Source organism: Acinonyx jubatus, chromosome C2, assembly GCF_027475565.1.
Source record: "Acinonyx jubatus isolate Ajub_Pintada_27869175 chromosome C2, VMU_Ajub_asm_v1.0, whole genome shotgun sequence".
Classification (NCBI taxonomy): Eukaryota; Metazoa; Chordata; class Mammalia; order Carnivora; family Felidae; genus Acinonyx; species Acinonyx jubatus.
The window spans coordinates 80,728,005-80,742,392 of record NC_069384.1 but is presented as its reverse complement, the minus strand read 5'-3'; the positions used below and the strand labels follow the sequence as shown (position 1 = coordinate 80,742,392).

Here is a 14,388-nt window from a genome sequence, read left to right as displayed (position 1 = left end):
CAAGGTAGCCAGCTTTGCTGATGCTGTATTTTCTTTGATAGGCATGCTTTGGATATTCGTGAACACTATGAGAGAAAACTTGAGCGGGCTAATAATTTATACATGGAACTGAGTGCCATCATGCTGCAGCTGGAAATGCGGGAGAAGGAGCTCATTAAGTATGTATCCAGACTTCTGTCTGTCCTTACTGAGTTGGGTCTACCAATCAGCAGAAATGTACTGCTCCTCCACACTGATACTACTCAAAACTAAAAATAGCAAATACTTTATTCAATTACCCAACATTCCCTAAGGGATGTGCTGTGCGCAGGTCTCTACCCCTGAAGAAGTTTCAGTTGGGTGGAGCTGGTCGTAGAGAAATGTGCACTTGATAGCCATTTGCAACTTCACCCTATTGAATGACCCCAAGAAAGAGTCCTCATTTCTAGAAAAGCTTGGTGTGGATGAGTGGGAGCTTTTTGCCCCCCAGGGAAGTAAGGTGGCTGATGAAAGTGGTTTAAGGTATTCTTGACAAGGACAAGAAAACCTGCTGGTCCTGACCAAAACAGCAACCGAAAATAAGTAGGTCATCTACCGTCGCATTGTGTCTCCCGTGAGGTGTGTTGGGGGAGGGAAGGTCAGCCCCTGAGTCCACCTGAGAGTAGAAGAGCACAGTTAAGTCACATTAGTTGAATTTCATATCTTTTCTCCCCTTCTTAACCTGAATAGTAACCTTGTAATTAAAGAGCATGTATCTGTTAAGTGTGCCCGGCATCTGTGAGTGGAATTAGCCTGTGAAAACATTCTGCCCGTCTGTCTGCAGTGACTGAGATGTGGCTTTTCCTTTCATTCTGCAGGCGTGAGCAGGCAGTAGAAAAGAAGTACCCTGGAACTTACAAACGACACCCCGTCCGTCCAATAATCCACCCCAACGCCATGGAGAAACTCATGAAGAGGAAAGGTGCGCCTCATAAATCAGGGATGCAGACCAAACGGTGAGACACTGTCCCAACCTGGTATTCAGAGAAATGGGAAAATATCTCCCTAAAAATACATTATCACATCATGGTTGGTGTGTCCACTCCGTAGCTCATCATTGGCACACTTGCCTCTAGATAAAACAGGATGGGAAAGTGAGAGAATGTGTCACAAACTCTAGGAGTCTAGTTTTTACTGCCTGAGGACAGAGATATTTATTGACTTAGCATGGAATAGTGAAAAGAAAAAGCACTGGGGGCCAGACAGACCTAGATTCAAATCCCAGCTCTGCCTCTGATAAACTGCATGATGTGGGTCACGTCACTTGACCTCTGTCAACCCCATAGGTAAAATGGTATAACGATCACACATGAGATTTCTTTTTCTTTTTTTGACCTGTAACACACAGAATTGGGTTCATCATAATTCTTGTTTTATGCAACATTGGTCCATGTATGTCCCACTTTTATTTATTCATTGAGTTCTTTTTAATAATGTAGTAAGTGTCTATAAATCTACCACCAAAAACAAAAGGAGGGGCTTTGATAATTACCTATACCCAACCATGTGGGTCCCGTCATTTCTACTCCTGCATGGGACTTCTGTGAAGTTTAAAAAGATAAATGTGAAGAGTGCCTGGGTACCTCAGTCAGATAAGCGTCCGACTTTGGCTCAGGCCATGATCTCATGGTCTGTGAGTTTGAGCCCCACGTCACTGCTGACGGCTCAGAGCCTGGACCTTGCTTTGGATTCTGTGTCTCCTTTGCTCTCTGCCCCTCCCCACTCACACTCTGTTTCTCAAAAATGAATAAATGTTAAAAAAAAAGTTTTACGATAAAATTATAAACCATAGGTGCTAAAAATTAGTTTTTGAATAATTTTTTAAAAGATTGCCCTTTCCACTAATTACAGCACATTTTCCTTGTATTAGTTTAATCTTAGAATGCTCTTCTAGTCAGTTATTTTATTATCAGGCTCTGCTAGATCCCCATTCCTCCCAAATAATGGAGAGTGGACTCTGTTCCAGCCAAGTAATGTAGAGGAGAGAAATGTCCCTAAACCTGGGGTATAGACCCAATGGTGAGACTTGAGAACAATGCAGTAAGGATCAAAGTAAGGACAAAATTAAAACCAAAAATGTATTTTAAGGCTTTGAGAATGGTGGCCATTCTACCATAGCATGACTAATAGAAATCTAAACTACTAAGGAGTAACTACATGGATTAATTCCAATTTTGCTTTTACTTACCACCCCTGACCACCTTCTAGTCAGTTCTGAGAAACTGTTTGCAGATGGCACCTGGCAAAACCTCTGAAGATCCCAACACCTCTTTGTTTTGCTGTATTAATCAGGGACAGAGTTCACCTTCTGGCTCCTCCCTCCATTCTGCTACAGATAAAACTAAGAGCTTTGGAGGAGAAAATAGTATGAGCTCACATTTACTTTTAATTTTGGCTATGAGGAATATGTTTGGAAGAGTTTGCCATCATCAGCAGATGCTTAGTCTCCAAGCTAACTGAACTCATCCAGGAAGGCAACCTGGAACAGGTCTTTGAGCTGCAAAGAGTTCTACTTGCCCCTGGAGGATTTCAGTTTCAGATTATTTGGACAGTCCAGTGATTAAGTTAGAAGCCCAGTGACCTCTGAGGAGATCAGAGAGGAAAAACCATCCACCATCTATGGTGTGTCAGTGTGGGTTCAGTTGGGGACTAAAAAGAAGAGAATCGGAGTTCAAGTATGGATCCACTAAGCCTATCACAAGTAAGTATAATCCAGTACAATAGTCTAAACACCTCATAATAAAGAGAAGCTTGGAATGGGGAAGAGCTATTCCTTAGTGTCAAAAGACTGGGGTTTGAGTTATGAGTCCTGGCATTTAACTTATTTTGTGATGGATACAAGCCAATTAACCTCTAGGATCCCTCAGTGCCATTATCTATAAAATGAATATTGGAAAATGAATCATAGGAAACAAGTGTTTTATACATTATAAAGTGCTTTGTAAATGGTGAAGTGCTGTATCATTGTTATTCTGTGATGTTTGTACTGCTAGGTTCAATAAAAGCAGGCTTCACCTGACTTAGGACACTTACTAATTTTTTTTAACGTTTACTTATTATTGAGAGGCAGAGAGAGACACAGCGTGAGCAGGGGAGGGGTAGAGAGAGAAGGAGACACAGAATCTGAAGCAGGCTCCAGGCTCTGAGCTATTAGCACAGAGCCCGACACGGAGCTCAAACTCACAAACTGTGAGATCATGACCTGAGCCAAAGCTGGTCGCCTAACCAACTGAGCCACCCAGTGCCCCGGGACACTTCTACCTCAGCTCTCTTTTAGGTCCCACCCTGGCCAGTCACTGTGTAAGTAGATACCCATAACTGGGCCTTGGATGGCTCTCTTGCCTCAGTAAAAGCCCCAGGACCTCCTCAATTCACATATTTTCTCTGGCATAATTTGGCCAGGTGACCACAGAACCATGAATCTGAGGCAGGAAGACGCTTATAGCAGCACAATACCCTGCCCACATTATTATATACCAGTGTTACCTGGAACTTCTGTTCTAAGATGAGCCTTGAACCGTCCTCCTGAGAAAGAAGAAAAACCCATCTCCTACAACCTGATACCTACTAATTTCCGGTGAGCCCTAGCTATTCAAACGCGGTCCTCAGTTCAGCATCATCTGAGAGTGTGTTAGCTCTTGGGGCGCCTGGGTGGCTCAGTCGGTTGAGCATCCAACTCCTGATTTCTCAGCTCAGGTCATGATCTCACAGTTCATGGATCGAGCCCTGTGTCATGCTCTACACTGTCAGCACATAGCCTACTTGGGATTCGCTCTTTGCCTCTCTCTTTCAGCCCTCCCCTGCTCGTGTGCTCACATTATTAGAAATGCAGACTCTTAGGCCCCAGACCTGACCTATTCAACCATTTTAATAAGCCCCAAGTGATTTGTAGTTACCTTTAAGCTTGTCCTCTGAATCTCTGATAAGCCAGACTGGAAATTAGGAGAAACTTCTTGTCTGGATTTTGCCAGTAATGCACTGTGAGACCATGAGACACTTGGGCTTTGGATTCCTCCTCACATAAGGTGAAGACAGGACTATGTCTGTGGTTTTCAAGCAACATCTGGGACACGCCTGGGCCCGCATAGAGGTGTCAGGGATTACTGCAGAAGTAGAGAAGATGAGGAGGGGGAGCCCTGCAGGGAGGGGGTTCTGCTCTGCCACCCCTCTTCAACTGTTCCACTATATCTGGCGGGGCGGGGGGGGGGGGGTGGGGGAGATATACTTGACATAAAACATCATATTAGTTTCAAGTGTACAATGTAACAATTCAATAAACATGTATGTATTTTGAAATAATTATCACAAAACTCTAGTTATGTGATCCATTCATCTGCATAAATAATTCAGCATAAATAATTACATTTTGGGGGCATGTGGGTGGCTCAATCGGTTAAGTGTCTGACTTCAGCTCGGGTCGTGATCTCACGGTTTGCGGGTTCGAGTCCCACGTAGGGCTCTGTGCTGACAGCTCAGAGCCTGAAGCCTGCTTCGGATTCTGTGTCTTCCTCTCTCTCTGCCCCTCCTCCACTTGCACTGTGTGTGCGTGTCTCTCTCTCTCAAAAATAAACATTAAAAAAATTTTTTTTTTAAATAAATACATTTTTTTTCTTGTGATAATAACTTTCAAGATCTCTTAGAGACTTTCAAATATGCAATATTTGAAACAGTTGACCACTGAACAACATGGTTTCCAACAAATGCACTTATATGTGAATGTTTTGCAGCACAGTCCAGTATATGTATTTTCTCTTATGATTTTCTTAACATTTTCTTTTCCCTAGCTCACTTTAAAAATACAGTATATAATACATATAATATACAACATATGTATGAATCCACTATTTATCTTATCAGTAAGACATCTGGTCAACAGCAGTCTATTATTAAGTTTTCTGGAGTCAAAAGTTATGCTTGGATTTTTGACCGTGCATGTTATTCAAAGATCAACTGTATCATTAACTATAGTCTTCATGGTGTACATTACATCCACAGGACTTATATATTTTATAACCAGAAGTTTGTACCTTTTGGACGCTCTTCACCCATTTCACCCATCTTCTCCTACTCCCCATATCTGGAAACCACTAGTCTGTTCTCTTACTATATCTATTTTATATACTGAATTTCTCATAATTCATTTGAGAAAAAGGTTCTGTTGTTTAAAAAAAGTTTGGGTCTTCCTGCTCTGTAATTTGCTGATTTGTGTCTATCTGGTCCCAAAGAAGGAAGGATGTAGTGGTCCTACCTGGTATCCTCAAGTCTCTGCCCATACCCATTCATCAATCAGAAACCAGCTATTGTTTACGTATGCACCCTGGAATCAGTGTGTGTGAGGTTTACCTTCAAGCTCTGGCTTCCTCTTGCACATGCCCTACATGACCAGCCCAGACAGCACTTGAAAACAGGACTGTGAGAGGACCTCCTCCCGTAAGGAGCCAGGACAATGCCAGGTCACTCCTCACTGGCCCTTCTCTTGCTGGGTCTGTTCAACCTCCTAGGCTCCGTACTGTTTCCCCTTCCTCTGGCTCCACCCCTTTCTCAGTCTTCCTTAAACATTTTTGAGTACTGAGTGTGAGCAGGGCTCCCTGCTAATGCCCCTCCCATACAGAGATGGATGGACATAGTCCCAGACCCAGGAGACCATGTCTAAACCAAGATCCTTGAACTTAGCCTCTTGCCTAATTAATCTGAGGTTTCCTTCTCTTGTATCAGACCCCTGTGATTTGTGATCTTTTGTGGGATCTATCTAGATCCATCATCAGACAGATTTCTAATCATGGGCAAACCCATGCCTGTGCTTTGGCATATTGACACCAGGCTGATAGATGAGATTATAAGGAAGAGATTAAGAAGCCTATAGGGTAGAATTAGAATTTAAAGGGATTGAGTACCTTAGCTAGTGAGGCACAGAATAATATCCAAAAGGAATAAAGGAAATCCTCTATGGGTGAACATCTAAGTTGCTTCTAATTTTCTGGTGTTTTAAACTATGGTATAACATAACATCTTCAGACACACATCTTCATGCACATCTGTTGTCTCCACTGGATAAATCCCTGCCTATGTGACTGCTGTATCACAGGGTGTGTGTGTATCTTAAGGTTTGGGTTACATTTCCCCTAACTTGAATGTATATTTTCATACGTTTAAAACTCAACCTTTTGTTTGCTCCCAGGCCAGATCTGTTGAGATCTGAAGGTATCCCCAGTATGGAGGTGGCTCCCGCCGCATCCCCTTTGTCTGGAAGTCCCAAAATGTCCACCTCAAGCAGCAAGAGCCGATATCGGAGCAAACCACGCCACCGCCGAGGGAATAGCAGAGGCAGCCATAGTGACTTTGCAGCGATCTTGAAAAACCAGCCGGTGCAAGAAAATTCACCCCATCCCACTTATGTACACCAAGCTCAATCCCAGCACCCTTCTTCCCATCACCATAATCCTCTGCAGCAGCAATACCAGCAATGCCCTCCTGCCGTGCCTCAGAGTCACCATCCCAGACTCAACATGCACGGACAGGACATTGCAACCTGCGCCAACAACCTGAGGTATTTTGGCCCAGCAGCAGCCCTGCGGAGCCCACTCAGCAACCATGCTCAAAGACAGATGCCTGGCTCCAGCCCTGACCTCATCTCCACAGCCATGGCTGCAGATTGCTGGAGAAGTTCTGAGCCTGACGAGGGCCCAGCTGGCCCCTGGGGCTGTTGTCAGGCTGACCCTTATGACCCCTGCCTCCAGTGCAGGCCAGAACAGTGTGGTTCCTTAGACATACCCTCTGCTGAGCCAGTGGGGAGGAGACCCGACCTTTTCAAGTCACCAGCACACAATCCCCTCTCGGAAAATGCCCAGGGTTCTGAGAAAATGGAAGAAAGTGAATTCAAAGGCTGTAGGTCTGCATCATCCCTTGGCATCTCTCATCACATCACCCCCCCAGTGCTACCTCGAAATACAAGGCCCCTGCAAAAGGTAAGCCGTAATGACAACAGCAGTATGTGCCACTGCCTTAATGGAATGTTAGAGCCTGTCGTGTGGTGCATATTGGAAAACATGTGTAACACGTGTCCGTTTTGTAAAAGGATGTGATGGCAGAAGCATAAACAGAAGGGTTTTTTAGCTTAGATGCTCTCTTGCCACACTGCTTAAGTGATAGAGACAATACACTTTGGGAACTACTGACCCCAGAGGACTGGTTCAAATATATATAAGTTATAAGTAGATAACCAGGGATCTGTAATCAAAACTAGAACTACCCTAGCCTAGTCATGATGGATGTTGCAAGAAGGAAGGGTCCCATTATAAAACAAGTTTGAAAAACAGTATTCTCTGTCCTCTCTTGGAGATTCCTTGTGCACATCAACAAATCCTAGGCTTTAAAAAAATCATACAGGGGCGTCTGGGTGGCTCAGTCGGTTAAGCATTGGGCTTCAGCTCAGGTCATGGTCTCACAGTTCAGCTGTTTGAACACCACATCCAGTGAGCTCCAGCCCCGCTTTGGGTGAGCATGTGTCCCACTTCGGGTGAGCTGGAACCCTGCATCAGCTGAACCCTGCTTCTCTCTCTCACCCTTTTCTTCCTCCCTCTCTGCCCCCTTATGGAATTCTCTCTTTCTCCCTCTCTCTCTGCCCCTCATTCACTTGTACCCTCTCTCTGGAAAAAAAAAATCATACTGTACCTTGTTTAATCCGGCATTTTCCTCACCTAGTTGGCCATAATGGCTTTAAAAATAACATCTATTAATATCCCATGGAACTAGCCTTCTTCATAATATATTTTGGAGGAGTGTTTGCCTGGCTCAGTTGGTAGAGCATGTATGTGACTCTTGAACTTAGGGTCATGAGTTCAAGTCCCACGTTAGTTGTGGAGCCTACTTGAGAAAAAATAAAATATTAAGAAAAATAGTATATTTTGGAAAGCCCTGCCTTTATTAATAACCATCATGACCCAGCGAGTTCTTTGTCATTCAAACCTGTTCTTCTCCTCCTCACCCACTAGAGGCCTAGGGTTCATTAGCTTGGAGACAGTCTACCATAGTGGTTAACAGCATGAGCCTGGGAGCCAGACAGATATGAGTTCAAAGCAAGGCTCTTACATTTAGAACCTCTATGCTGCCCTTGTCTATAAATGGGGCAAATACTGGCCCCTGCCTCACTGGCTGATGTGGATTAAATGGGTTAATACATATAAAGCATTTTGAACAGGGCCTGGAACATAACAATCTTCCAAAAATGTTAGCTCATTTTGCTAATGAGTTAAAAATAAGATTATGTATGAAAAGTATTTAGCACAGGGCAGATACCCACTCAGTCCTTCAGTAATGCTTCACTTCAGCAACACTCAGCAGGAGCTCAGGTGAAGGAATGAAATGGTCTAAAATGTAAATGAGCTTGTTTTGGTCAACTAGACATTTAAAAGAAGTTGACATATAATTCAGAATGACTAGAATCAGGGATGCCTGGGTGGTTCAGTTGGTTAAGCATCTGACTTCAGCTCAGGTCATGATCTCACAGTTTGTGGGTTCAAGCCCCATGTCAGGCTCTATGCTGACAACATGAAGCCTGGAGACTGCTTCAGATTCTGTCATCCCCTTTTTTTCTGCCCCTCCCCCATGCCCACTCTGTGTGTGTGTGTCTCTCTCTCAGAAATAAGTAAACATTAAATAAAAAAAGAATGACTAGCATCAAGAAGATAAGAAATAACAAGTTGGAGAGGATGTGGAAAAAAGGGAACTCATATGTAGTGTTGGTGGGAATGTCAACTCGTGCAGCCACTATGATAAACAGTATGGAGGTTCCTCAAAATATTAAAAATAGAACCACCCTATGACCTAGTAACTTCACTTCTGGGTATTTACCCAAAGAAAACGAAAGCACTAATTAGAAAAAATATGTGCACCCTTGTGTTTATTGCAGTATTGTTTACAATGGCCAAGATACGGAAATAACCTGAGTGTCCATCAATGGGTGAATGGATAAAGAAGATATGGTGTGTGTGTGTGTGTGCACTTATACACACACACACACACACACACACACACACTTACATACATACATATATTCATACATACATACAATGGGATATACTCAGACATAAAAAAAGAATGAAATCTTGCCAATTGTGACAACATGGATGGACCTAAAGGGTATTATGCTAAGTGAAATAAGTCAGACATAAAGAGACAGATACCATATCATTCACTTATGTGTGGAATCTAAAAAACAAATGAGCAAAGAAGAAATAGATTCATAAATGTGGAGAACAAACTAGTGGTTGCCAAAGGGGTGGGGGTGGGGGAATGGGTGAAATAGGTAAAGGGGGTTAAGAGGTTCGGACTTCCAGTTATAAAATAAATAGCTCACAAGGGATGAAGAGTAAAGCATAGGAAATATAGTCAATAATACTGTAATAACTTTGTAAGGTGACCTATGCTAACTGTACTTGTTTTGGCAAGCATAGCATAATATATGCACTTGTTGAATCACTATGTTACACACCTGGAACTTATATAAAAATTAATTACACTTCAATTTAAAAAAAAAAGAAGTTGAAGCTGAGGGCTACTATCTCAGAACTGTATTTCTTCTCCCGAGTGCTTCTCGCGAGTGACTAAGCATTCCCAGAGATTAAGTTGTGTTTTGGGTGCTCTTACTCCCTATATGGCCAGTAACATGTATTTTTTTCAGTAACAACTTTATTGAGATATAATTTACATACCATAAAGCTCTCCTATTAAGTGTACAACTCAGTGCTTTTATTCATAGCTATGCAGTCACCACCACAACCAATTTTAGAATATTTTCATCATCCCATAAACAAACCCAGCACCCTTTAGCAGTCACCCCAGTCCCCTCCCAAGTAACATGTACCTTTGAGCCATTCTGATGCCATTTTGATGCATTCTTTGGGCCCACGGGCCAGGAAACACACACCCCATACATTTGGCCTCCCTGGAACAGCACTCCCACAGGACAGTTCAACTTCTCTCGACCGGGATACACTTCCAAGGTATGCCTAGGGTAAATGCTCATCTCGGCAGTCAGTATAACCCCATGCCTGTCTTTACTACTCAAAAAGGCATATCAGAATACAAATTGGTAAGAGTGATAGTATATTAAAACTGACTTTAAGGGGCACCTGGGTGGCTCCGTTGGTTAAGCATCCGACTTCAGCTCAGGTCATGATCTCACAGTCTGTGAGTTCGAGCCCCACATCAGGCTCTGTGCTGACAGCTCAGAGCCTGGAGCCTGCTTCAGATTCTGTGTCTTTCTCTCTCTATGCCCCTTCCCCACTTATGCTCTGTCACTCTCTGTCTCCAAAATAAATAAAAACATTTTTTAAAAAATTTAAAAAAAACCTGACTTTAAAAGTAAATTATCTTCAAACTTTGGTACGATTACTTGGGCCCAGTTACCCACCTTGCAAGGGGTGATAGTAATCCAGTGCATCATGATTCTGTGGGTAAGGACAGCTGATTTTAAATGTGACTGTTCTTATGTCCTCAAAGAGAAATGGACTCTTCCTGTGAAGGAAGATCATCTTCTCAGGACACTTACCCAGACTTCCAGATGAACCACAGAGCCCTAGCAATCACGAGGCCTCAGATGTCCCAAGCAGAGCTCCCTTATCCTGGCCAACATGCGGGCTCAATAATGCACTGAGCACCTGTTTAGTGCAGTGTATGCAGTGTTGTATTCATGGTGGAATAAGAAATACAAGATATGGCCTGACCCTCAAATAATGTATGCCTTAGTAGTGCAAATGATATAAGCATAGTAACTATAATATTAGTGAAAAGGTGACTGGTGACATAAAAGGGGGAAAGTAGTTGTTAGGTTTTGAAGAATTGAAAGATCACTTCTTGGTGGAGTCCCTGTGTCAGGGCCTGGAACCATGAATAACAATAATTACAAGGCTGCCCCCAAATCCAGACCTTGTCTCTAGTTTTCCCTCCTCATCGCTCACCTTGGACAGTCTCATGGAGTCCTCACCTACCTGAGGGCAAGGCTCACATTTACTCAGGTCTGTGTGTCTTGCAGCAAAGAGCACAGACCCAGTCATCATGGACACTGAGGAAAAGTTGCTGAATGAATAAAGGAAAACATATATGTTTAAAGATGACATTCAGCAAACTACTATTCAATGCCTTTTTATTATAATTAAATCTTTTATATGGAGTGTGTGTGTGTATGTGTGTATGAGAGAGAGAGAGAGAGAGAGAGAGAGAGAGACAGAGACAGATTGAGGTAAAACTCTCCCCTTGTTCTCCTCAGAGTGGAGATGACTCCTCAGAAGAAGAAGAAGGGGAAGTAGATAGTGAAGTTGAATTTCCACGAAGACAGAGGTAAAACCAATAAACACCTGTGACTGCTTTCATTGTAATGGGGAAAATCCTGAGTTTGCCATACCTCCTGTTCAGTCACAGATCACTTTCGAACAACCACCTTGTAGGGAGATTTGAACTCACAATTCTTCCTTTCCCATTGCCACATTTTGGCGGCTGGCTATGCACAGCAGATTCTAGTTCATCAGAATTCATTTCTTAGGAGCTTCAAGATGAGGAGTATAAATATGGATTCAATGTGCATTTGAGAATGTAGTGGGAATTTTATGAGAGATGGCCATGCTGTTTTGTGGATAATATCATTGGTTTCTGGTGTACCTCCTTTTATTAGTCTCTTGGGCTGCTATAACAAAATACCACAGGCTGGGTGGCTTAAACAATGGGAATTTATCTTTCACGGTTCTGGAGGCTGGGAAGTCCCAGATCAAGGTTCCTGGTGAAGACTCTCTTCCTAGCTTGCAGACAGCAGCCTTCTTGCTGTGTCCTTACAGGGTTGAGGTGGGGGAGTATGGGACAGAGAAGGTGGAGAAGGGAATGAAGGGAAGGGAAAATATCTTCCTCTTATAAGATCACAGTCCCATGGGATTTTGGACCTGCGCTTATGATCTCATTTAACCTTAATTATCTCCTAGGAGCCTATCTCCAGATTCAGTCACACTGGGGTAGGGCTTCAATATACGAATTGGGGTGGAGGTGGGAGGGAACACAGTTCAGCCCATAGCACTCTCCATGCCTTGGATTTTATGCCTGAAGTTAAGTATAATTAATTAGGTTGAGTCCTCCTTCAACCCAGCCTTAAAAATAGCTTCGTGCTTAGCCAGAAATAGTCATTGTAAATTAAAGAAGTACTACATCCCCCTACTTCTAGAAAAGAGCTGCCCTTATGTAGGAGTGGGGAAGGTAGTTTTCCTCCAATAAAGCCTTTTCTGCAATTAGGCATTCTGTTCTTGAAGAATATGGCTCTAAGAATCTGCCGGAAAGGTTTGTGTACCTGCCCAGAAACAGGAATTCTCTGCAAACCAAGGGATTCCTTTGGTAAATTGTATTCTGGGTCCCAACGCTGTACAAAGAATTGAAATCTGTTCTCATCCCCTGAGCTATTCCTGCCACATTGCTATTGCTGCCTTATTGCCTCCTTGGTTTCTCCTATGCAGTGAGATTGAATCTGAGTAAAATGTCTTTTCGTTCTCTGAACTCACTCTACCGACATCACAATTACGTGACTCCCAGCTTTGTTCCCATGACACACCATACACTCAGCCCACCTAATGGCTTCCCGCCTTTCTTGTTGGCCATGATGAAAATTATATGTATGTTTTTACTGCATGGTTTTCCTTTTTATAACATTTTGCTCCCTATCTCTTTTCTGGATTCCTAGCCTTGAGATGTTGTGTAAGTCCTACTTTAATCTCCTTCTCCCACAGGCTCTTTTCAGGTGTCCTTGGTCCCCCCAGCCTTGCAGCCTATCACCTGACCTTGTCATTGGCGAGGCTCAGATCGTATGCCATCAAAATCACTTTGTACTAAGAGATACAGAAAGATCTGACAATGACAGAGGAAAAAGTCAGTCTTCTTTTTATTATTTGTTTTCTTTTGAAACCAAAGTGAACTAACAGCATTCTTATTTGCTAGGCTACTTATAAACAATGGGGAAAAACTGAAGAACTTTTGCAAATTCTCCCTCTGCTCCCCACCCCCTGCAGATTTTGCCTCATCTGTGCTAAACCCACATGTTAACAGGAATCAGTCATTAGCTAACTCAGCAGTGGCCATAGCTGCAGAGGGAACGTTCCTTCCAAGCTCATCTGCACTGGGGGTTGGCTGACAGGGTGGACACACGTGGCCTTCCACAGCCGCCATGCCCAGTGGGAAATGCAGCTGGTAGAGAATGACACTGAGCAGGGTATGCGTAGACCCGGCCCAAGCTGCAGCTCTGCCTTCTCTGATGGTGTGGCCTGGAACAAGTCACTTTCCTTGTCTGGCTCCAGTGTTATGGCCTGAGAAATGAGTTAGACCAAAGAATCTCTCAAGACTCGTTTACCTGTAAGAATCTGGGAGGTCTGTGTATAAGCAGCTGAATTTCAGTTTGAACTTTTCCATACCATGCATGCGTGTACACAACTGTGATCTGCTGAGTGATCTGTGATCTATGAGCTGCTGAGTTTCTCAAAGACCAGTAGTAGCCATCAACAGTGGAGTGTACTGTTTAGCCACATAAACATACAAACCAAATGAACAGGAAATGCAAATTTCCTTCTCGTTTGCTTTAAAATTTAATAGTGTTGGCTCCATAGCTCAGGGGTTAGAGCACTGGTCTTATAAAATTTAATAGTGTCTATCCACCTGGAGTTTCGAGTCTCCCTCGGGGGCAGGGAGAAACCTAGAAAACCTCTCACCAAGGCTATGGTCTAAGAACAGTAGTTGTTCCCGTGATTAAGTTCCTCTGGTTTTTTGTGGTTCTAGGCCCCATCGCTGTATCAGCAGCTGCCAGTCGTATTCAACCTTTAGCTCTGAGAATTTCTCTGTGTCTGATGGAGAGGAGGGAAATACCAGCGACCACTCCAACAGTCCTGATGAGTTAGTGGATAAACTGGAAGACCGCCTGGCCGAGAAGCTAGATGACCTGCTGTCCCAGACGCCAGAGATCCCCATTGAGATATCCTCGCATTCAGATGGGCTCTCTGACAAGGAGTGCGCCGTGCGCCGCGTGAAGACGCAGATGTCTCTGGGCAAGCTGTGTGCGGAGGAACGTGGCTACGAGGTGGGGCTTCTCCTCCCTTCTCCTCTGATCACTATAGCTCTTTGGGTTTAGAGTATGCTCAAGTCATTTAGGGTATAAGATAAAACAACTGCCTCCTGGAAGTAAGTAGAAGTGCAGAGATCCACAGAGCTCCCTGAAATAAAGGCAGTTCTCCTAAATGAGGCACAAACATCGAACTGCTCGGGCATCCTTTCTTCTAAGATTTAACTCAAACATCTGCTTCTCCTGACCCCATCTCCCTTGTGGTTAAGGGTACGAGCCTCCCCTCTCCA

General features: G+C 43.5%; 1 protein-coding gene across 14 annotated transcripts in view; it reads left to right on the top strand.

Moving 5' to 3' along the window:
• The window catches only part of MAP3K13 (mitogen-activated protein kinase kinase kinase 13), a 169,093-nt gene that overhangs the window by 149,868 nt on the left and 4,837 nt on the right, over nt 1–14,388 (top strand). For all 14 annotated transcript variants that reach the window (XM_027061261.2, XM_053221118.1, XM_053221119.1 and 11 more), the window contains 5 exons: nt 42–158; nt 837–974; nt 6,197–6,983; nt 11,285–11,355; nt 13,819–14,116. In XM_027061261.2, coding sequence (XP_026917062.2) covers nt 42–158; nt 837–974; nt 6,197–6,983; nt 11,285–11,355; nt 13,819–14,116 — 1,411 coding nt within the window. The remainder of the gene's footprint in view (nt 1–41; nt 159–836; nt 975–6,196; nt 6,984–11,284; nt 11,356–13,818; nt 14,117–14,388) is intronic.